The following is a 24089-nucleotide window of genomic DNA, read 5'->3' on the forward strand; positions in this document are numbered from 1 at the left end:
CCTGTGCTTCCCTCTGCTTTCGCTTCAGTTCCTCACCACCTGGCTGGAGACAGAAGCTTCTGAGGGGGAGTGGGCAGAATGAGCCCTAGGGAGGGGACAGAGCAGCGCAGAAGAGCCCAGAGGTGGTGCAGGCCTTACACAGCAGGCTTTATTCTCCAGCTTTGCTTGTCACTCGGTGGGTGGGAGTCAACGTGCAGTTAAAGGGCATGCTAATAAATAACATAATAAATAAATAACACCTCCCACTACCTCCATAGCTAGGTCAGCAGTAGTGAAGGGATTACTCTTAAAATAGTTCCAGTATGTGCTGAATCCAGTCAGCTTACAGCAGCAATAAGCTTTGGGTTAACAGCTCTTAGTAGCCCATGCTGTGTAGTGTGCTACGGGGGGAAAGAGCAAGGAGACTCCCCAGGGCCCATAATAAACCAGAGTGTCTTATCAGTCTACTGCAGCCATGGCACAGGAGCATGGCTAGGGAAGGGTTCAGGGCAGCACCAGCCGGGCTGTGGAGTTAGTTACCATTAACACCATGAGGCTGTAACTCTTTTGTAGCTGTACATGCCACATTGTAGTGCTGCAATGCCAATACTTATAAAAATACCTAGGTCTTGCTTAAAAACTGCCTCTATCTCCCCTAGTGCTTCTGCCTACCGAATACGAGCAGGTGCCCTACATGTTTGCAGGCCATGCCACTGCTTGTGGCCAAGCAATCTCAAGACTTCATCTCTCTCCTCCACCCCCTCCAAAGCTCACTTTTGCCAGGCAAGCTTAACATGCTGTTGGAAGTAGTGGGAGGCCTCCCAGTATGGAACTGCAGCAGTGGAGCCAGACAGCATCATGCAGTACCCACTGAAATCCCGCTTATTATTTGCTATATTTGCTTTGGCATGTCTTGGACTCAGGGAGGAGGAAGCAGTGACAGGTGGTGTTCTACCTGGGGAACTTCAGGAATTTCTCTACCTTTGATCACATGCAGGTGCAGCTTTACTAGGAATAATTATAATGGAGCATGAATGCAAAGCTGCCACTGGCAATTTAACCACTCTATTGTCTAGGTCAAGTTTAAACACAGCTACCTGGCAATCAGCCTGCACCAGCACTCCCACTGATCCAGCACCTGCTGAACTGTGAGAGATCCCTGGTGAGAGAACACCCTGCTATTTCCAAGTACAGGCAGATTTAGCATCTGCTGATTTGTCTTACTTGCCAGCAGAGGGTAGCATAACTGCATCTGGAATTAGCTTCTGAGGAGGAGCTACTGCACGAATTTGGATTTAGGAAACTAGCAGCATTCTTGCTGGGAAGGAACAGATGGACCTGGCAGTGGGAACTGGCACTGCCACGCACACACTCGTGATGTGAACAGAACCCACTGTCAGAGCAGATGCTCCGGGAAGAGGTGCTGTACCTACAGTGAGCTCTGGACAAACCAAAGATGAGGAAGGTTCCCACCCTCACAACCTTCAGTTTTCAGAGGAGTCTGTCTCTTCATTGGAGCCTTCACTTTCAGCATCTATTTTTCGACGATGATGGAGAGGTTTCCAGGGAGAGTTTATCCTGGGAGAGTTACGGACGTGAAAATTAGCAGTGTCCCCGCTGGAGCTGGTGGGAGCAGAGATGGAAAGCCCTGAAACCTGAGCTACCCTGGAAGAGAAAAAAAAGCAGAAAAGGCTAAACTGGGTAGCCTAGCTTGTCATCTCCAGCCTTAACCATAGCAGTTTTGGAGTAAACTTGAGATAATTACTTATTCACAGCTAGCTCAGATAGAAAGATACTTGTGGCAAAGAGGAGGAACACTTTGCACTAGCACCTGCCAGACTTGCTCTGTGAATGATTTTTCTTCCTGTTAAAGAGATCTTTCTCCTGGGCTGAGCCTGTGTCCTCCAATACCCCTCATTTTCATTGTCCTAACAAAATGTCTCAGATCATTAGAGATTCTTCTGTTACCTCTAGATCCTCTTAGGTAAGTTTTCCCCCGATTCCAAAGTCCCTTTGAAGGATTTTGTTAGCTGCACCAAGACACCCCAACAAAAGGCCCTCTCTGCAAGGCCTGCAGTGTTAGTATCTCTATTGTTTTAGTTAAGTTAAAAAACCAGGGATAGTACTTTACTGAAGCCATCCTTAATGTGCCAATTTCCATTGTTTTACTTCCTATTCTATGCAACTCAACTTACAATTTCTCAAGTTCCTGATCCATGGCAGGGTCCAGAAACAAATCTCCTTTATCTGGCAAAGCCCCTGGAAACAAACAAACAGGGAAAATATTACAGCAGAGTTAAACTATTCAGCAGTAATCTTAAAGAAAATCACTCAAATGAATTCATCACCCTAAATCTGCTCTGGAAGACAGAGAAGACCCTTCCTTATACCCAGTAGAGAAATGAATTCTCAACAATCATGGGCAGACAAAGAATGATGGCTCATATTCTTCATCCTTCACACAGGCTGTAGCTGAGCTCAGATCAGATAGGGGGCACCCTAAGTGCTTTCTCACAGGACTTGAAGCTCTCAGAGGGTTGGCAGGGTCTGTTCACTTTACAGAACTACTGAGTGTGGACTGTCTCAGGGAGATGACACTCCATCAGCTTCATGTTCCTGCTAATTACAATTTGTAGCCATCAGTACCAGACACTATCAGGGTAACAGGTTGAATGTGCCACAGCCTGAAGCGCACATAGTACCACCCAGGGAGACATAGACTTCTGTGCTGCCCATCTTTTTTGTGGTGCACTGAGTTTGGGGATCAAAACACTCCACAGATGTGAGACTTGCTTTCCTTGCAATTCAGGAAGCTTAGCCCTGGATGGTGCATGAGAAGCATGGGGTGGATGAACTATATTTTACTGTTGCTTGCTGCCTGGGTAAGAAAGAAAAAACTGTTTAATAAACAGGTACCCTCCCTCAGCACAAGGCTCCTTTTCACATCTGAAGTTCCATTCAGGATGAAAGAGATGGGTGCAGTTCAGGACTGGAACAGCTGGTTGATCACCACTGTAGAACAACACCAGAACCTCAGAAAGAGCCCTCAGGAAGATGAGGCTCTCAGGACACCTCTCCTTACTAATTCTGTAGGTAACAGCTCACACGGGGGCTATGGGAGGGCCTGATAGGTCAGCACAAAGATGATGGGAACTGCCTACCACAGCCTGGACAGTGCAGCTGCACATTTGGTAACAAATCAACAGTGTAGTGAGGAATGCTCTTATTTTTGAGGAGACCTGGCTTCCACACTAAGAATTGTTGGGAAAAGAGTTTTATACTGCCCTGTGGGGACACATCTGGTTTCTGGCCCTGGCACCTTGGTCCTGAAGGAGGGGCTGGAGAGCCACTCCTGCACACAAACAAACTGGCAGCAGTTATCACAAATGTAGTAGCAACAAGCATCTAACAAATTAGAAGCAGTTCAGATCAGACCCACCTCCCTGACTTTCTTCAGTTCTGGTCTCTCCTGCACACAAGCAGGAAAAATTGGCATCGCTACAAGAGTGCTGGGAGGTCCAGTGCTTGCTTTCACATGTTCCATTAAAAGAATAAGCAGCTGAACCTTAACTTGTTTCTATGTTTGCAGAATCTAGTAAGGTCTCTGGGGTGCAAGAATTACTTGGGGGAGACAGTAAATGACATGGAGGATTCACAAGTCTACACTGACACAAGTTAAGCTGTAGATTCCCATTTGCCTGACACTCATCAGTGTTACCCCAGCTAGAATAAGCTGCTCTAATCCCTACTCTTGCTCCTCTAGGGGTGCCACTGGCTTTGTGAGACTGGGGAGGAAGCAGGCATCCTGACTCAAAGCTCCTTTGCCTGCCTTGTTGAAGGGCTTTGGGGAGCTTGTGATCTCCTACAGACCAAAGACTATTGAAATCACTATTGAAATCCTTCAGGAGATGAAAAACCATCAGAAAAAGAATCCCCCTATCCTTGCCAAGATGCAAGCACCTGTCAGACTTGTGGTTGCTGCCCCTCCTCTGTGAGAGGCCTTGGGAGGAGGCTGGCAGAGAGCCAGGGGATGGGCCCACATTAATGGAAGGGAAAACCCACACGCTTTGTAGGCAGCACAATGGAAGCCTTGGGCAGGATCTTTTTTTTCTTTTTCTTTTTCCTTTTTTCCATCTGTTTTGTTTGCTTTTGACTGGAAGTGGATTTTACTGGGCAAGGAAAGAAAGATTTTGTTTGATGCAATCCATGCATCACCTTCCCCAGTGAGTACACTGCTCCCTAAGCCTGTTTGCAGAAGGGATTGCAGAGTTGTATGCATGCACCTTTGATATATAATCTTCATCTTGTTGGGTAAGCAGCCCTTCCCCAGAAGAGCATTAGCAGCTTAGATGGTTTGCTGGAAGAAGAGGCTTAGCCTGGGAGGGGGACACTTCTATTATGACACACCTGTGTGAAAGAACAAACCCTCTGGCAAGGTACACCATCTTTCAGTGAGGCCTGTCTTTGAAATATGGGGACTGGGTGATGCTCAGGCCTGGGAGTAGAGGAGGAGGATACTCAAAGAGAGAAAAAGCCAACCCTTGCAGGCCTAATTATTTTCTGAGTAGAGATCAGTGAAAGTGTGTGAGCCTTCACCCACTTCTCCTCATCAAATGCAGAAAGCCATTTTTGTTCCCCTTTGCAGGACAAGCACAAGCAAGTCACATAAGAGGCAACATGGAATTATGTGTGTGAATTATGTTTGGATTACACAGTGTGCTTTGCCAATTGCTTCTCTGCTCTAGAACTGCTTGGTGATCCCTCTGGTTTCCAGTTCTGCAGCAGAATCTTGCATTTTATACCACCAGGCCATAGATTAATATATTAGAAAGATTATGGTGATGTGCAGGTAGATGGGGCATGAGCTGGGGGAGTCTGGGCTTAGTTTGAGTCTTTGAACCAAGAAGGCATCTGAAGTTTTCCCATTAGGTGCATCTTCTTTTTCTTGTTGACAATGAAAGCAGTCATTTAAAATCTGTGGGAGCATAAAGGGCTAAAACATAGTATGAAACTTCTATTTAAGCAGTCAGCTACCTTGCTTCCTGACCACCTCTATCCAACCTTTACAGCCAAGCATGCTAAAATGACAGTGCTGCTAAAATGAACACCTACCAAATACATAAAACACTGCTGTCTTAGGACAGCATTTCACATCTAATTTTATTGCTGACAGATCTCCACAGCTTCAAGCAGACAGTAAGGCGCAGTGTTTTTTAAAGTTTAATCCATAATAAAAATAGGAAAAACTCCCTCAATCTCTTTCTGGTGATGTAAAATCTGGGACATAAGTACAATGGGGATTCCAAAGAAATGCAGAATGACTGAAAATGTAGAGTTGTACCATTTAAAGAAACCTTACCTAGGGCTCTGTTGATTCCCTGATCCTTTGCAAGTGCCATAAGGAACCCAGAGAAGGTCATTCTCTGCACAGTACTCAGCAGTTCCTTCACAAGAGCAGAAGGTGGACAGCTAGGAGAAAAGAGACCAGAAAGTCATCTTGTCTTTCGAATGATGATCATATTTTCTATGATCAAGTGTAAAATGGAAGAGTAAGACAATTTATTGTTCTAACACTGTCACACTACCCTGGCTGTTTAAAACAACCAGCCAACAGGTTGTTTGTTTAGCACTGCATCTGCTCCCAATTTGTTAAGTAAGACTTTTGAGCTGAGATACATTCCTAAGAGCCGTCTTATCTGTCTCCCTTGCAAGGAAAGGGAGAAAAATCCAAATCTGCTCAGAGACACACACATGCCAACTTCTAACATATTCTTAAAAAAATATATAAATAAATAAAAGCAAAACAACATAAAAAACAAAGAGACCAGCTGTAGTTCAGTAGGGGCTAGAAAAACACTAGGCCTTACTGTGTATCTTTGACAGACACACTCTTCATAGTTTCTAGCATGTAGGGAGCAGATTTCTTGTGCCTGGGGTCTGTAACCAGCAACCAGCTCCACCCCAGATTCCAGTACAGACCAGCAGTGTGGTCTTGTCTAAGTACTAAGGCTTCAAACTCCATCCACCCCACTGTCGCTTGTCTACGCTTCAGGAACCAGGAACACATTTGCACTCATTTGTCTCCAGATAATTAATGATGGTAGATTAACCTCTCCTTGATGAAAGTGTCCATGTAAAACTAAGAAAAAAACCAGAGTCCCAAATAAAACAGCTCAAGAATGTGCTCAAACCCACATGTTTCTTAGGCCCATGTAATTGTTTTTCTCTTTTGGTTAAAGCAGTTCTGCTATGATCTCTCCCATCATACTTCTCCAATGAGATCTACTTGAAAGTTAGTCATGGATTTATTCACAGCTCCAATCTTACAAAGAGACCCCAGAAACAGACTTTCACATCTGTGTTCTGGACTCTGTTCATACCTGTATTTTGATCTGTCACACAAGGACTCTACACACTGGTAGAAGAGAGATGCCTCTACCCCATCAAGCAGTTTGCAGTCGTTTGGGGGTTGCCTCTGCCGATGTTGCCCAGAGGATGACGTTGGCACAATCACAGTATTTGGATTTTTACCAGCCAGTAGATCTTGATAAATAGCAGCCACACTTTCCAGGAATTCTGGAAAACCAGAAAGCAATTTACAAGTCAGGACTATAACCAGCAAAGCATCCTCCTGACCTACTGGACCCAAGATTAAACTGTCATTCTCTGCTCTGTGTTATGCATGACACCAACAGAAAATGGATGTAAGCATGACGCTAAAGCATCCTGCATATTCAGATCAGATATTATGCAGACACAAACAGCCATTTCCATGTAAGCTGCTGACATCTCCCTATTAGGGTGATTATGAGAAACCAGCCATTCTGTTCAGATTTTTCCAGAGGGAACAGAGGTTAGCAAACAGATGAAACAGTGGAGCATGAAAGCTAATGTCAAACATACAACTGGTTTTCAAAGTCTCAGAAATGTTCTTTCTTCACCTACAACCACCAACTAAGAACTCACCAAGCTGGGACAAAATATATAGAACTGCAACAGAAGCAAAAGGAGTAAATTAGTCAGGGCTCCAGGCTGCAGCCCAGCTTGTCTCTGTGCTCCTCCAAAGTAAATATAACACGGGATCTAAAGGAAGGGCCAGGGCAGGTCAGGGCTAGAGCTGGCAGAAAGCCTCTCCCCAGGCTCCTCATACTACCCACTGTTTACTGCAAGAACCTAATTTTAAACAAGTTTGTTTATGGATGTGGTCAGCAGTTTACAAATCTAGATTCCATTTGGAGTGGTTTGTATGTGTGTGGGTTGGTGGGAGAGCGTATGACAGGCTGCATGTGTGCGTTGTGCCTGGGTGAGCAGGACTGGGAAGGGATGTTTGAGTGTGTACACAAGGGCGTGTTTGTGAGGACTGCAGTGGCATTTGTGTCCCAAGTGAATGGAAGTGTGGTGATGTGCGTGAGGCGGGTGGAGAGGAAAGGCAGTATGTCAGCCCTGAGGCTGCGCTGAGGTTTTGCAGCTCAGTGGAAACATTTGTTGTATCAGAGAAGAACTTTCCAAACGCATTTTCTGCCCACAGCTAAAGGCATTGCAAGCCTGGTTCTGCCCAACCCAAAATGACTGTTGTAACTGTTTTTCTTTGATGACTTGTCATGGATAATGTTGTGATATGTGCAGAGGAGTTACAGGGCAAGTATACACAGAAAAGTACTAAGAAATAGAGATGTTTGTATTAGGAGCAGCAGCTGACTCGTAACTGCTGCAAAGATGAAAATTGGCAGGTTGGATCAGATCTCCAGGCCACCCAAGGCTCCACTCTGACCACAAACTATGCTCTACCACAGCTTCTAGCCAGTGTCTCCTAGTACCTCAGACCTGGCCCCTAGACATGAGTGTCCCAACAGCACCCCGTGCTTGGGAACATATCCTGATAAGGGAAATGCTTCTCTCTTTTCCTCTACCAATGTAGTTCCCTAAATGAGATTTCCTCTCCCCAATCACACTTTAGGGTGCTAGGACAAACAAGCCAACATATTTTAAAGCATCTCCCTACACAGGAAAAACACATGAATATTTATCCAAGTTTCTCCCCCTTGCCTCCCGAACTTAGTTTAAAAATACCTCAGGATTTTCACAGATGTGTATGTGTTGGTGAGTACATGTAAAGATAAACACACACATACTGTTATTATTTGATATGTAACTTTCCTGTCAGGAATTTTAAAAGAAGTACTCCATCTACTCAGGATTGGGGGAAGGATAGAATGTGAGAAATGACCAGTAATATGGGAAAGGTAGACAACAATTAGGGGCTCTCAAAGAAAAAAAAGGGGGTTCTTCATGGAACAGGTGGCAGGCCTGTGCAACTCCTTGCCAAAGGTTGTTGTGAAGGTTAACTGTTTACATGATTTCATGCGGATCATGAGAAGTCTTCAGGAGAGGAATCCTAAACCTACAACAACTATATGCATTTCAGAAAGATTTTGAGCTGAAAATGGACTGTAGTTGTGTGAGTATTAGGGAGGAGAATTTTATCAATTTGCCCAGTGCCTTTTTCTTTTCAAGGCACCAGCTCATGATCCCCGTTGGGGCCAGAATGCTGGGCTAGCCTTGTTCTAGGTTCTTCTGATCCTATCTCCAGCAGGGGTCAGTGCTTTAGGGGCAGAAATGCTGCATTAAAGAGCCATAGAAAAAGATGTTGCTGGTAAAAGTTAATTGTTAGTTGCTAACATACACTTGATAACGATAGAATATCATGTCTCGGGGCTAAGACAAATATGCCTAAGCTTTGGCCATTAGAAGTATCTTGCTATTCACCAAAATTTGGAAATTCTTTATGAAACCTCCTTATCTATTGGTATGAGTGATAACTTTTTCACTGTAGATTCCATTATCTATATATTGTCTGTGAAAAACCATACAAGATTTCGAAAAAGTGAAGGTTGTAATGACATGCTAGTGGTGAAGAAGCTTCCCAGTATTTACCTGAATAGTAGAACTGGATCTGGAAAGCAAAGAGGAAATCAGAAAAAGACATCAGACAATCCATAGCATCATCCATCAGCACAATCCTAGGAGTAAGATGAGAGAAACAGTTTAGTATCTCCAAAAGTACGAAACCTTCAAGCAGGAATACCAGATCTACAGAAAGAGCAGCTAGAGAGCTATGTGCAACTGAGGACAGCTAGCAGCTTGGCCCGGTGTAAGAGGCTGGGAAAGGGGAATGGGAGCATCTATCAGTGCGTAGGTGTGGACACACTAAAATCAAACCAATGCAGCTTGAGAAACTATGATGAGAAGATGATCCTGAATGTCAGTGTTATTACGCACTTCACCTTCAACATGTACAGAACAAGATGAACATTAAATGTAATTGATAGCCCGAGGGACACAATGGAACAAATACTGGCACAAAAACAAAACAAAAAAAGGTTCACATGACTATATAAAGAACAACCAGGCACTTACATGAGAATAAAACTGGTGTGAGCAGAATGAGACTTACACTATTATTTTGTATACCAGAGTTCATAGAACTGGGCTCTGTTTCCAGGTTTATAAGTGTAATAGCAGCGATTAGCTCCCAATCTATGGTCAAACCTAACTTGACTAAAAAGGAAATAACATGATGTCTCATTTGCACCAACCTTTAGAAGTACCCACTGTAAACATCCAATCTGCCTTTCCTAATGCATGAATCAGTCTTTTTTCATATATTATCAGGTCAAATTTCACAGAGACTGAAGTCTTCCTAGGTCAGGGACAATGCTTCTTTCTCACTGCAATGTCCCAGATATACTTAGGGTGTTGTATGCACCTCTATTTTGAACAGCAGAAATGGCAAAAGCATCAGCCAGATGCCATAAAGATGAAGTAGAAGTGAGAGCAAATTCCACCTTTTCCTTTCAGGAAAAAAAAAAATATAAAAAAAAATTGCTAAGAACTAAATTATGCCAAAAACATTCATAAAAATGAAAATATCATTCTGGTCACTATTACTACGTAAGGGTGAAAAGCTCTGAAGAGGGGAATATCAAACTTGGGCTGATCAATGATGGCTCAGAGTGGTAAACTGAAGGAAACACTCCACTTATAGGGAAAAAAAACAACAAAAACAAAACAAACTCAGAATGTTCAGAGGATGATAAAGAAAGGTGGTTGGTACTTCCTTTCAGCTGTGTGCTTTCCTGGACCACCAAGCAGCACTAAGCGGAAGCAGGTCTTCTGACCCTATCTGGTCAGTATCCATCATATCATGCCATATGAGAAAGATTACCATTTCATTACAGCCAAAGTATAGGTCATCTAGTAGGACCCTTTTGAACATGGGGCCAAATGTAATCCACAAACCAATTCCTGCAGCCTCAATAGTCTAAACACGTTGCAGGCAAAATGCTGTTATGTCTCATGTAAAAGACTCCAGGGAGCTGTGTGGGAGGCTGACCTAGAAGAGCTACAGGATCTTGCAAGAGGCTTACTTCCCTGCCACTCAGACCAGTTCTGTTCGCTGTGGCAAAATCAAACATGCGGAGCAGCTTGAATTAATTACCTCAAAGAAGAAAGACTGAGGCTAAGAGGGTCCCCAGGAGAAAACCCAGTATTTAAAACAAAACTCTTTGAAGATGTCAAAGTGCTTCTGATTTATTTATTATGTTCCAGAAGCCTCCTCCTCCTCCTCCTGTCTAAAGAAGCAGTAGCTTCAGTGCTTAATTCTCACTAATAAGCATGTTAGTGAGGTTGTCAGTGGCCACATCAAGGAAATGGCTTTGAAGCTGGCAGGCTGAGCATCTTCATCTCTCAGGCAATACTGCTCAGCTACTGGCATTTCCAACCACTCTTTAAGCACTGGAAATGCTATGGGCCACATCACTGGGAAGCTGTGTTTTCTGCTTTGACATGCTGGTCTATCTCCCAGACACTCTCAAAGCAGCAGCTCCAGAGCTGCTGGTGGTACATTTCTACATCCTGAAGAAGTGGAACAACAATAATGGAGAGTTTTTAAATGTGTTTTGTGGAGAAACACAATGTCACCTTCACAACAATAAACTAATCTCATTTTGTAAATTTAAAGCTATGGTCAATGTGTGGGCTCTGCAGCAACAATTTCCACACTTCTACTTAAAGTAGAGCATCAGGAAGTAGGCAGAAGTCTGGGAATTTAACATTTCTTGCTCTTAGAGATGGCAAGGAGCCTCAAAGGGGGACTGTATGGAACATATGTAACAGAGGAGTGTCTAAATAGAAGCAGGTGCACTCTGGTGCTGGGTTACTGACTCCACTTGGCCCAGGAGTCTGCACTCCGGAAATGTTGAGAAGTTTTTAAATCTAATACAATCGTTTATGAGGAGATTGACTGCAGCTGGCTATTTCCTCACATAGCCAGCTGACTGTGCAGCCAGGGAAGCTGAGAGAGCATCGTATGCAACGTATCTGCACCTCTTCTCTGAAACAACTGGCAAGGAGAGAATCTTAGCAATGGATTGTCAGTAGCTCAGAGAGCAGGACCTCAACTGTGGACAAAATCTGGAAGGTCTGAACTGAAACTCAAGACTGTTCATCAGGTAGCCAGTTTTTCAAGGGATTGTTTATTCGTTCTTGTCCAAATGATCCTTTAGGCCCTTGGGAGCTTGGACTTGGTTACAAGGTTAGTAGTTGGCCCCCCGTGAACAATGGAAAATAAGGAGAAAATCCAGAAAGGACTGAAGAACGATGCCTACGCTTGAGGATTCTGGTAAGAATGTAGTGGCCTTTTAGGGTTCAAGTGGGTTTGGCTGGCAGGAAAGCCCTGCTACTGTGCCAGTGGGGAAACTTTGTGATCTGCTGACTACAGCTAGAATCTCAGAAACCCAGACTAGACAGGATGTTCCCAGGACAAATTCTAGACCCGGCAAGTTGACCAGGCAAAGGACTTTTACTGTTCTCTACTACCATTAAGGGCTAACTGATTCTATGTGTTTTAAAGCCAGGCTGGATCAAATGGGTCTTCAGAGACTTGGTTTGTTTATTGATACATGGAGGCAAAAATAAATGGAACACACAAAAAGGACAAGATCTGCACTCTCCGGCAATCTTTTAGCAACGTAAGCTCCCATACTGCATAAACCAGCTCAGGACCCGTGTACTACTCTGCTCACGCTACTTCAATGAAGGCAGTGAGATCCTTGTGTTTGCTACAAGAGAAAAGTAAGTGCTCAGGTGAGGTCCTTAGATCCCATAACCTAACAGGAGCAATTCCTTCCTTTTCTCTCCTTCTGCAGTTTCACGATTCAGAAAGCCAGAAGGTGCCTCTGAAGATCAAAGGTATCCCTGTAGATAAAAATATTTAATGTGCTAATGCCTATAGCCCTTTGAAGACAAAAAGTGTCCAAGAAATCTCACAGACACATATAACTTGTTTTTTGGGCAGTATGACCTCTGCATCTGTGTGGCACCAGGAACAGAAAAATGGATGTCTCTGGTGTCATGCTAACAAAACCAATGCTGTTGTAACCTCTGTCCTTCTGCTCTGATGTTGCCTGGTCTTACAACCTTCCAATGTTTGTTATCAGGCATAGCAACAGCTCCTGGACAAGCGGAGAGCACCATGTTGTGTGATCATCTCAATCACGCAGCACAAAGAATACAACTATGACTGCTCTCTTCTTAGGAGCTCCAGTAATGACTCAGGTCCTGTCTGTATCAGCAAACACTGTGGCTACTGTTACACCTGAATTCCTTTCCCAAGGCAAATTAGCAACAAAGTTGCTTGGGGTGTTCAGACTGAAGGAGGAGAATGGCGTCAGTAGGTCTGTGTGTGCCAATCCAGCTCTGCAAGGACTCAAACAACTGTTCCCAAAAGACTGTCTGGACTTTCTGACAGGCAGAACCAAGGAGAATGATAGGAAGTGGGAACTAGACTAAGTAGCAGCATGGGACGTGAGAAAGGAAAAGAGAGAGAGCAATAACTGGAAGCAAAGAGAAAGATGTTTCAGGAATATGGCAAGTTTTATTGAAACTGCTCAACTGGATTATCTTCCAACAGAGTAATAGCATTGTCTAAGTAAATCTTTAGCCAGCCAGCAACAAGAGTGAGGTCATCCCCACCTGAGATGGGGTGCATCTGACAGAGATTTTGTTTCTCTCTAACACCTGCTCTCAAAGCTTGCTCGCCTGTCTCTAAGGCATGCACACAACAGTGCAGCAGGCCCCTGAATGGGGCCTCTAGTTTACAGCAGCCTTGTGGATTAAATTCCTTGACACAAACATCATAACATGTGTAGATACGCTGAAGTCTCCTTTCATGCACCATCAAAAATTCCTGCTCAGCTCAGCTGGAACCCTATGAAATGCACACCCGCACATGGGACTGGTGATGTTGTACCTCCATGAAAGGAAGCAGCAGATATATTCCTGCTGCAGGGTTAGCATTCTTTCCCAGTCTGGCATTGGAGGCCCAGCAAATGCACTTTGTTGTGCCCAGGAGGTGCGCTGATGAGCCAGAGGGAAAAGCAGTGCTCATCTTTTAGTATTAATTGAAGCAGCACAGCTTTAATTCAGATAGCAAGACATAGGCACCAGGGAAGAATTCAGTCAGCGAGGTGGAAGTACTAGCAGACGGATAAGACTTTTTCACTCTTCTGTCTTAGCATTATTTTCAAGGGACTCTGATGCTGAAGAAAGAAAATGAAAAATACAGAACTGAGGACCTCTTCATTATTCAGGCCATGAACAACACAGGAGCAGCTAATATCCTGATTGTGTGCCTGGATTCTGTTTCTAGTGCTATATCTGTGTTCATTAAAAAACTTTAATTTCCATGCCTCTTCTACTGAGTCGGCTCGGAATTAAAATATTCATCCAGTAATCTTGCTGTGATTACATATGTGTGTGTACTAAGATCTGAACAGACCCCTATCCCAAAAGATGCATATACCTTATTACATTTTTACCATCAGATAGTTAATCAACTGCCTGGGCTGGGAGGGAACCAGCAAATTCTATCAGTAAAAAAGTCCCATCTCACATTATCAGTGCCCTGAGTCATCTGTCTGCTTTAGGCCTTGCCTAGATTAAAATAAAATTTCAAACACATCAGCTACCATGTTCTTAGCTAAAGTCCTTTAAACCATTAGTAGTTCACCAGAGCTTAGTACCTTTAAAATGTGATCAACCATAGGAAGCTGGTGTTGGGGGATAACACATTTTAAGGATGGTAAATACAGTTTTAAGTGATACCAGTTAAAACCACATTGGCTAACATTCTTTTATATGCAACTCACCTTCCAAACTTGGAGCAACATTCTGCACTCATATTTCAGTCTTTGTATGCATTATATACATATTCTTTCTCATTCCTAGAAAGAAGTTTAAGCCCCAAATCATGATATCTCTTTTCTCCACAATCTTAAAAGCTGAAGGTCTCTGTTCATACCGTTACCCACAATTCTAGTTCCCAAGTCCATGTATGCAAGACCGATCTTGCTCTAAAAGAGTAGATAAGAACCCACCTTGCTGCTTTCTGAGTGAGTTCCATTGGGAAGTCAGGGCAGAGCAGCTGCAGTAGGCAGTGGTATTCCTGTGCCGTCAGCAAGTCTGCAGGAAAAGAGAGGTGAGAATATCACAATTCTTTTTACAGGTTGATTTCTCCCCATGCTTCATCTCTAGAAGAAAATCATGCTCTCTTCTACCCTCATTCTAAGACTGAGTGTGTAGCAACAATAAATCCGCTTCCTTATTGCCTGACCTCAGAGCTGGACTCCGCAGATGGGAGTTACGTGTGAACCAGACAATCAGAGGCCTAATAAAGGGGAAACACTTCTAAAGAGATTCCCTCAGAGAAGCTGGTAGCAGGTAGTGGTGATTGAGTGTGAAAAAGAGGTAACCAAAACAGGGCAGTTTCAAGTGACAACACAGTTTGGTTTGACTTGAATGTGGAAAAAAGAATCATTTCAAAGTTGCTTAAATTTGCTGAAATTCACTGGCATGATGACATTCACCACAATAAGCCTGAAAACCATCCACAGAACATCTGGCAGCAGTAACAAAGGCAAACAAGGTTTTGGGGTTGTATATGGAAGGCTACAGAGTATAAACCACAGACGTTATTACTTTGGCATCTGGTAAGGCAGCTGGATGGCCTCGTTTTGGAATAATGTGTACAAATCTGGTCACTGTATTATAGGAAGCAGAGAACTAAGATCCAAGAAACACAAGAAGAGCAATCAAATGATTTATGTTTTAGGGAGCTGCTTTGTGAGAGACTGGTCAAGAAAGGCCTCTGTGGTTCAGCAAAAGGAGTCATAGAGGTGAATCTTATGGAATTTTATAGGATCCCAAGGGAATGGAAATATATTGATGTCAAAAAGCCCAACATGATTGTATGTTCACGGTCCAAAAGCCTGTGGAGTGGAGTTATGGAGAAGACTAGCTGAATGGCAGCAATTTTGCAGTGCTTCTATATACAGAAAAATGTGAAGTATGAAAGAAAGAGCCAGGGGTGGAAGTAGAGCCAAGCAGTAGTTGGGAAGGGAATCCAAAGGGCACAGGCATTATGACTGAGGTACAGAACATCAGTTCTTCTACCAGAGTCACATCTAAACCTTCCATAGCCAATAAGCTCCCATTCAAATTATCAACCAAATATCACCTATCCCATCATATCTCAAAGGTAGATGGTTCCACAAAACTAAGAGAAAGGGAAAATGCTACAACTCTGTCAGATATTTCAAGAGCCAGATATGCAGTACCAGAGGACAGTTCACTGCAATGTCCAACCCAGCCGAAGTAATTTTTTCAATGCTGACTACAGAAACATGCATGATCACTGTCATCAAAATCAGGTTACAGACTTTACCTACATTATTAGCAAGGGAACTAGAGGAAAGAGGGGAGAGAGCTACTATATTTTCTGTTCAGAAAACTCTATAACTGTAGGACAGACACTACCTAGCATTATATACTTGGCACTGCTCTCAGGAGGACTTTCTACCTGATAAAGTGCCCTTGATTTCAAGTCATGGTACTAAAAGGTCATTTTGAACAATAAGTAGAAACATTTTGTTCAGCCTGGAAAAGCCAGCTCTGCAGTCAGAAACATGGGAGTCCAAGCTTGTGCAGGTCTACAATACTATCATAGGGGTTTGCACAGCCTACTCTTCTACAGGGATGAGTAAATCAGAATCTCTCTTCTTCCCAGATAAGAACTGAATTCAGATTTCTGTGGTGGCACTGAAATGTGAAATATCTTAGAGAATATGGAGGGCACTGTAACTTCTTTTGTATTGTCATTTCTAACTAAAACACAATTCAGAGGCTGATCTCCATTGCAGACACTTGTTCTGGGAGTATAATTCTCCCACAGACTTCTGAATCTTATCCTTCTCTTTCTCCTCAAATGTTGGAGGAGGTTTTCTGTGAAAGCTGTTCAAAGTCTCTACCAGGTTTCCAGACAAAAGCAGCTTAAAGGAGTAACTGGGCACTAAGTAAGCATTAGTTTTGAGGCATAAATATATATCATTCCCTGGAATTAATGTATTTTTAAAAATATATAATTTAATAATCATTTGTGTTGTCTTTTACTCCTCATTCTTTGTACTGAATTACGGTATTATCCATATTCTTCCACCATAAAACCACAAAGCAACATATAGCTAAAGCACAAGTCTGCCTAAAAGGACTTCAGGAAAGGCTGGTGGAGACCCTCTACAGCCAGCACAACAGAAGATGACATTCATTTTCAGTACAAGTGAAGAATTAATTACAGTTTTGGTCTTTGAGCAAGTAGTCTGTTTAGATGAGAATTGCATGCAGAGCAGAAACAGCAAAGAGAGGCTCCTTCTGTAAAGGAATATGCCTGTTCTTTACTCTTTTTCTTCTTGCTGCTTATGCCTGGAGAGGAGGCACCCTCAAATGAGTCACCAACACATGCAGGCTTTTAGACCATAACATAACAGCCTGTAGACACCCCAGGCATCTGACCAGTAAATCATACCAGTTTCTCAGACTATGGATGGATACCTATTAAACAGGAAGGGGGATCACCGCAGACCCTAGGAGGTGTCTACAGCTTTCTGTGATGACTGTTTTCCTATTCCCTACAGCAAGGTCAGTGAAGACCATGCAGAAAATTACTTTTGCCCATGCACCATACTGCCTGCCAAGAGCTGCTTGGAATAAACAAGGGCAGTTTGGTGTATGACCACATTGCTCCTTCCTGTCTCCAGGCCACAGCTGAGTAAATAGTCTCCAGTGCTGCAAGATGAAGAAAGAAAGAAAAGAAGGAAGATATCAGTCAGAATGAGTGAAAACTGGAATCCACAACTGCCACTTTGGTTGCCACCACAAAATTACTATATCTCAAGTTCCAGTAACAAATGAAGCAAATCACAGAGTTTAAATCTGACCCTATAGCAGAGAAATATATGCGCTCTACCATACTTTCACAGTGTAACAAACTTGATCATATCGTGTGCTTAAGGATGAAGAGAAACTGCAATCTGCACATTAACCATCTTCATTTACAACTGAAAGTAACACTTTTATACTGCAAAATAGCTAATCAACAAATTGCAGAGTGATTCTAACACAGCAGTCCACTAAGAAGGAGATGGGAAACTTAACAGAAAAAGAGAAGTAAATCAGTGTGGCTAAAGTTGCAGAGGAAGCTCTTTAACTGTTCACTCACAATTTTTGCTGTTCTATTCTTCAGATTCCTGCCTAGCTTGTACTGCTGCTGCTAACACAGTACTAGCAAAATCCAGACAGCTGTCCACACCAGACCTCACCATCCATGATCAGTTTATCATCCATTTATGCCATGGGAGACTTGTCCCCAAATTTCAGAGACAGAGTGGACAGAGATGTTCATCCAAGTGGTATAGTCTTGGAAAACAAACACACCACTTTCTGGATAAGAATGGCCAGCACTTGAAGGCAGCTGCTTTGTATTTCCCTGGCTTTTAAAACCTAGACTCTTTTACCGCTTCTGTTTCCTGTTTGTGTGTAGCTGACAGGTGGCACCTAATGCAAAGCAAAGCAAACTCTAGGAATGCTAAATGATGCATTTAGTCTGCTATTGGTGTCTTGAATGAAGTGTAGTGTAGACACACCTGAGCTATCTTTAAACCAGCCGTCTTTCATGTTGACAGCAGCCTAGCCACAGATGCCTGGAGCTCAGCGAAGGCTGTAAAATCTACCCAGGAAGCCAATAAATATTTAGGACAGCCTTAACTGCAGTCATTGCTGCTGTATCTAGGCTGCTTTCGGCACAAGACGTAGCTGTCTACAGTGCTGTCACAACCTATGACAGCTATAAATATGCCAAAAGCAGTAGGAGAATATTTATTGCAGTTGGTGTATGAAATCTGACCCCAAAAGTCACATTAGTAACTCCCCAGAAACAGAAGGACTGCCTTGATGGGAATAAGGAGCTTAAATTGATATTCATCATCTTGTATATGCAGCTATCCAAGAAGGCTGGAGCCCTGGGCAATGTAGCTTTCCACTCTGGATTATGGTAGGACACAAAATTTCCACAGATTGTTTTTCTACCACAGCCATGAAGTCATTCAGGAGTCATAAAGTCAGAGTCACGGTAAATCAGTCTCCTGGAAATATAACAGAAAAAAGCCTAATAAATAACAAAATGTACTTTGAAATGTTAGATTTTTAGGCCTTTAGATTCTTAGAGTTTTTTGTATACATGGTATCACATCCTTAGGATTTTTTCTTTATATGTACCAAAAAAAAAAAAAAAGAAAGAAAAGAAAAAACAAAAAAAAAAAAAAAAAAAAAAGGAAAAAGCCTCTGAAAATAAAAGTCCAGATGTTCTTGTGCTGCCTATAGGAGTTGCAATTCTACAAAAAAAAGCAGTATAAACACAAGCATTGTTAATGACACAATTTCACAGCTTCCATCTGACTTAGAGGCTGTGCTCTGTACATCTCCTTTGCAAGACAGCGATAGCCTGATTTCCTCACTTCTCCATACATCTGGCACTAGTAACAAACAGAAAACCAAGAGCTCTACGAAAATGAATCTAAGCATAGCACTTAATCAGCAATGAAATTATACAATTTTACATTGAGAGATTTTATGAACTATCAGGAGAAAGACCTGTTGCTCTAACTTGAGGAAATGGTTCTTTAGAAAAAATTTGAAATAAAATAAAACCATTCAAGCACTGTTTCTTTGACTGATTCATTTTTTACCCCAACAAGAAGAGATAAAAGAAACAGAAGCTAGATTCAAAATGTAGAGAGTGAGAACAGAAGCTCTCCATGTCAGCAGAGATAAACTTAGGCTCAGGTAATTTCCCACTTAATATGTTTTAATTCAGAAGTTGAAGAGTATGCAATACTATTGTCATTAATCGTCTTTGTTGTCATTAATGAGCTTCTAATTAAAGGTAGGTTCAGGACAACTGGCTTTATTTGTATTACACTTGCTAAGATGGTTTGTTAACACTCTGATATCAGATACACTCTTAAGACTCAGCTTCTGGCATCTTTCCTATGTCGAAGCAGCAGCTGACTTCAGGTTACTCACAAATCCTGTCCAGTCTTTCCACTGATATCATTTAGATCCCTCCAGAAAGGATCCCAGGGCATTCCCAAAAGATCATCTGACATGACAGCAAAGGCAGGCAGGATAACTGAAGAATTCACCCTGTTGCTAGAGTTTGGTTCTGTAGCTGAATTCTTCCAGAGGGGTGCTTGAAGCGCCGGATTGCTTCTACTGACATATGAAAACATTTGCAAAATCCTGCCAGACCCAGATGTAATAGTGTTGCTGCAGGCAACTAACCTTCACAGGATGTTTTGCACTCTACAAAGGATCATGGCTGCAAGCAGCAAACATAGGTGACTCCTGATAACAACACATAGAAAGACCCAGCTTAAGATATGAAAAAGATTAAAAGAGTGACAGAGATTTATTGAGACTCACTTGGACTCAGGAAAAATACAGTGGAAAGCTAAAGCAGACTGACCTAAAAAGATCTGTTGGGGTAGTGCTGAAAGAGGGAACAGTTACATAGGATTAACACTGCGGCTGAGCAGAGAGCTTTTAAAGGTACTTAAGTAAGAAGGAAAAGATTTATCTGCAGTTGACATGAAGAATAAAAACATCAGTTTGAAAGGGAATCTAGATAGTTCACGTGAACAGTAACCCCACTGAAAAGATGGCTTATTTCAGACAAAGCTCCAGCAGCACCATCTTTTGAGTGAGATAAAGATTTATTATTTTTTTTAAATAAAGTTCTCTAGATGATGTTTTTTGCCCTTTGATCTTGAACTGTTTCATCAATAAGCCATTTGCCAGGTTAAGAAAAACAAGACTGCTCCAATTCTATCTCCAAAATCCAGAATCTTGGTGTTTATACAAACTTTCAATCATCCTCTAGTCCTTTTCAATTTCCCTATAATTATCTTATGGTATAAAACATTTTATGTGGCAGCATTACTTCAGCTTAGAATGTGTGTCACTAAGGGCAGGATGAGCATTGCCAGAGGTGCAGTCCAGAGGCTACAATGTGGCATGCTCATGTGGCTAGCATGGCACAGCCAGAAACTGAACGATTTAAACTTCATTAGAAACAAACAAACAAAAAGATCTCCATTCTCATGATTCTAAAGAAAACATTCCAATGGTGGAAGAGTTTAACCATCATCAGTGCGGTATTCCTCAATCCACAGATAGACTGAAACATGACTCAAGTTTGAACTTTGGTAACTTAAACACTAAATTCTAAAGAAACACTAAAGATAATTTTAACTCTTTCATTTCTTCTTTTAAGTGCAGGATGGAACTTTGGATGAAGTTGGGTTTTAGAGAATTCAGAGCTCCTGAAGAGCAAGAACAGCAAACGGTAAGAAAGAAAATTAACTGTAATCTCTGGAGGTATTTTCAGAAGTAGATTATCTAGACCATCTATTTCCAGCACCTCTGTATCTCCCACTACATCAGGTTGCTCAAGGCCCCACCCAACCTAGCCTTAAATGCCTCCAAGATGGGGCATCCACAGCTTCTCTGAGCATCATGTTCCAGTGCCTCATCACTCTCTAAGTAAATAATTTTCTCCTAATACCTAACTGAAATTTCCCCTCTTAGTTTAAAATTGTTCCCCCTTGTCCTATCCCTACCAGACAATATAAAAAATTGCTCTCCATCTTTTTTATGTTCCCTTTCATATTGAAAGGCAGCAGTGAGGTCACTCTGAAGCCTTCTCTTCTCCACGCTGAACAACCCCGAAGACAGAAGAAGATGAACAAAAAATTAAAATAAAAAAAGCCTGGTTTAAATCTCTCAGATACATTACTGACTAAAGAAAGCAAGTAGTAGATAAAACTATTTGCTGCACAGACAACCAGTTTTCTCCAAATAGCTTCTTTAATGTTTGCAAAGATAATCCTGTGTATATTCAAAAGCATATATAATCCTAAATCTATGCTCAGATCTGTGAGTATGATCCAAAAGGACATTTAGTCTTCTACAAAGGACATTAGACTGAAGCAAATGAAAAGGCTTGTTTGGTGGACTACAGTGTGGGAATGTATGGCTTTCTATTACCTTTTAGATACATTGAAAAAGCAAAGTAAGAAATGCTAAGAATGTTCTAACATTTGTGGTAACAAATATTCTATATATTCTTGACTAACCATCAGCCAATGACCCAGCAGAAATCACTCCTTGGTCTGTAAGCAACTAACAAGGGAAATGACATTAGATAGCAAGAGGCATTTTAATCTACCAAATACATGTAAAACCAAACCAAGATTGTCTCTTAAGACAGGAAACTGGAAAATCACAAATAACTTACAATTTCAAAGTGAGATTAATTTACAACTGAAATGCTGTTACATTTGATATTCTTTGTGTTGATTTGTTGTCTATGACACCAGTTTTTTTCCTTTCACTGTCATGTCACTTAAGATGCAACTAACAAATCTTCCAAGTGCTTCTATCTTGTTCAACAGTTGATTTTCCTCACTCCGAGGAGCTTTCAGTTGCTGATTGAGAAAATAATCAATCCAATGCCAGAGCTACACGGTCATGTAAACAATAAGGAGCAAACATTCCCGCAGGAGTTCTGGCCATCTGGGGGGCAGACTGCTCAACCACTTGAAACGGGACCCACAGCAATCTTAATAGTGAAGTACAGGAATGCCGGCTACACTTCACTAGAGGGGACCATCAACATTTCCCTGGGCTCTCAGACAGCATCAGTAATCTTTAGGCAAGATGTGCATCAGGCTCCATTCAAGAAAACAAGCTGTCATTAAGCTTAAGATCTTCAAAACAACTGAAGAATTCATAGCTACACATCACGAGAAAGGCAGAGTAAATGGGCAGGTGGTATGCAGCTGCATCTCATGCAGTACGGACCTTATGTGCTACGCCTCCTCCCTCAGATGTGTACTGAGTCTAGTGACAGTAATGGGACTATGGCCAAGGAGAGGCACACAGCCTTTAGCTACTGCTTAGTATTTCCTTTCTGCTTTGGGAACCTAAGAAGTATATTTAGCTGGCAAACAACTCATTAGTGTCAAGCACAGCAGGTCTGAGATTGTAAAAAAAGCAATGACATTGGGCTAGAAGGAAAAAGAGGTGTAGGTTAAAGAGGAAAGAAGTGACATATAGTGAATTCCGAGAATGCTGCAGATTGCTGTAGCAACCTCAGGTCTAAGACCTTTCCAAGAAACTCTGGAGTACTGTGTCCAGTTCTGGGCTCCCCAGTACAAAAAAGATAGGAATCTCTTAGAAAGAGTCCAGCAGAGGGCCACAGAGATGGTGAACAGCCTGGAGCATCTCCCCTGTGAAGAAAGGCTAAGTAAACTGGGTATGTTTAGCCTTGAGAAAAGAAGACTGAGAGGGGACCTGATCCAGGTCTATAAATATCTGAGGTGTGGGGGGCAAAGTTGCGAGGCCAGACTCTTTCCAGCAGTGTGTGGAGACAGGACAAGGGGAAACAGTCAGAAAATGGAGCATAGGAAGTTCTGCATGAATGTGTGCAAGAACTTCTTTACGGTGAGGGTGATGGAGCACTGAAACAGGCTGCCCAGGGAAGAGGTGGAGTCTCCTTCTCTGGAGATATTCAAGACCCGCCTGGACGCCTACCTGTGTGATGTGGTGTAGGGAGCCTGCTTTGGCAGGGGGGTTGGACCCGACAATTCTGTGATTCTGTGAAGTACTTCAAATACCTGGAATCTCCCAAACGTTTCAGACTTCAACATGGTACATAAAAGCATAAAGAGCAACGGTCAACAGTTTTCCATGAATAATGAATGAAGCTAAAATGTTTTGGACTTTTAACTACTGTTTCAGAAGAGGCTTTCAAGGGTCAATGCATTTGCAACATACTCATCATGAAAGACTGACAAAATATTTCAGCATAATTTAGTATGCCATAATGTAAAGCAGTAAGTTCATTGTGGCTGAAGCCAGCTGAGATCCACAAAATATGAATGATCCAGAACATAACTTTCTCTGTAAAGTTGTGTTTACCTGGGACAACAGACTGGCTTAAATGTGAATCTTCCATGAACCAAACACCATCCACAGTCCTGGCCATTCTTTGACTTCACTGCAACAAATATTTATTCATAGTTTTTCCACAAACCATGCAGTACCATCCAATGCACCCAGACCATTGGCTAGTTTTCTCCAGTCCTCTTTTACAGATCACAAATGCTGAGGAAAACAGTGTGAAAGGAAAGGACATTTTTAAAGAGCCTCTGGGTCAACAGTTAAAGCAACTGTTCACAAAAAACAGGCATTGTAGTATATGAAACTATGGTTTGACAATGCTTTTTAATCAGATAAAGTTCTCTCAGACACTCTGAAACCAAATCATTTTTATGATGTAAAAAACTAAGAAAACAAACCTGAAACCAAACAAGTCAATAAGAGAAGTGGATATAGGAAGGTAATCTGGTTAATGACAAGACTGAAGAAGTCATTAGTTATTTAGAAGGAAACGCAGTGAAGCATGTAAGCTCCACAGAGAATGTCTGCAGCCCATTACAATATCAATGAGCTAGATTAATGATTATAAATGACTACCACTACAGAACTGGTCTGAATGCAAAGCAGAATGAATGCACTAAGAGAAACTTGAAACAACAAGGCATCCAACTACCCTTTTTAAGGGTATGCTTTTGGCCACGGTTCTGTAACTTCACTCT

General features: G+C 42.2%; 1 protein-coding gene across 3 annotated transcripts in view; it reads right to left on the reverse strand.

The window, feature by feature from the left end:
* Positions 1-24089, reverse strand: part of C5H11orf49 (chromosome 5 C11orf49 homolog) — a 91125-nt gene that overhangs the window by 14422 nt on the left and 52614 nt on the right. For 2 of the 3 annotated variants that reach the window (XM_015864311.2, XM_032444683.1), the window contains exons 4-9: positions 14415-14499; positions 8914-8999; positions 6360-6555; positions 5339-5448; positions 2175-2238; positions 1462-1644 (exon numbers count right to left, since the gene is read on the reverse strand). In XM_015864311.2, the coding sequence (XP_015719797.1) occupies positions 1464-1644; positions 2175-2238; positions 5339-5448; positions 6360-6555; positions 8914-8999; positions 14415-14499 (722 nt within the window). In that variant the 3' untranslated portion in view covers positions 1462-1463. Of the gene's footprint in view, positions 1-121; positions 1645-2174; positions 2239-5338; positions 5449-6359; positions 6556-8913; positions 9000-14414; positions 14500-24089 lie in introns of those variants that run through there. The other variant, XM_015864312.2, reaches the window with a different exon arrangement.

Source organism: Coturnix japonica, chromosome 5 (assembly GCF_001577835.2).
Source record: "Coturnix japonica isolate 7356 chromosome 5, Coturnix japonica 2.1, whole genome shotgun sequence".
NCBI classification, from domain to species: domain Eukaryota; kingdom Metazoa; phylum Chordata; class Aves; order Galliformes; family Phasianidae; genus Coturnix; species Coturnix japonica.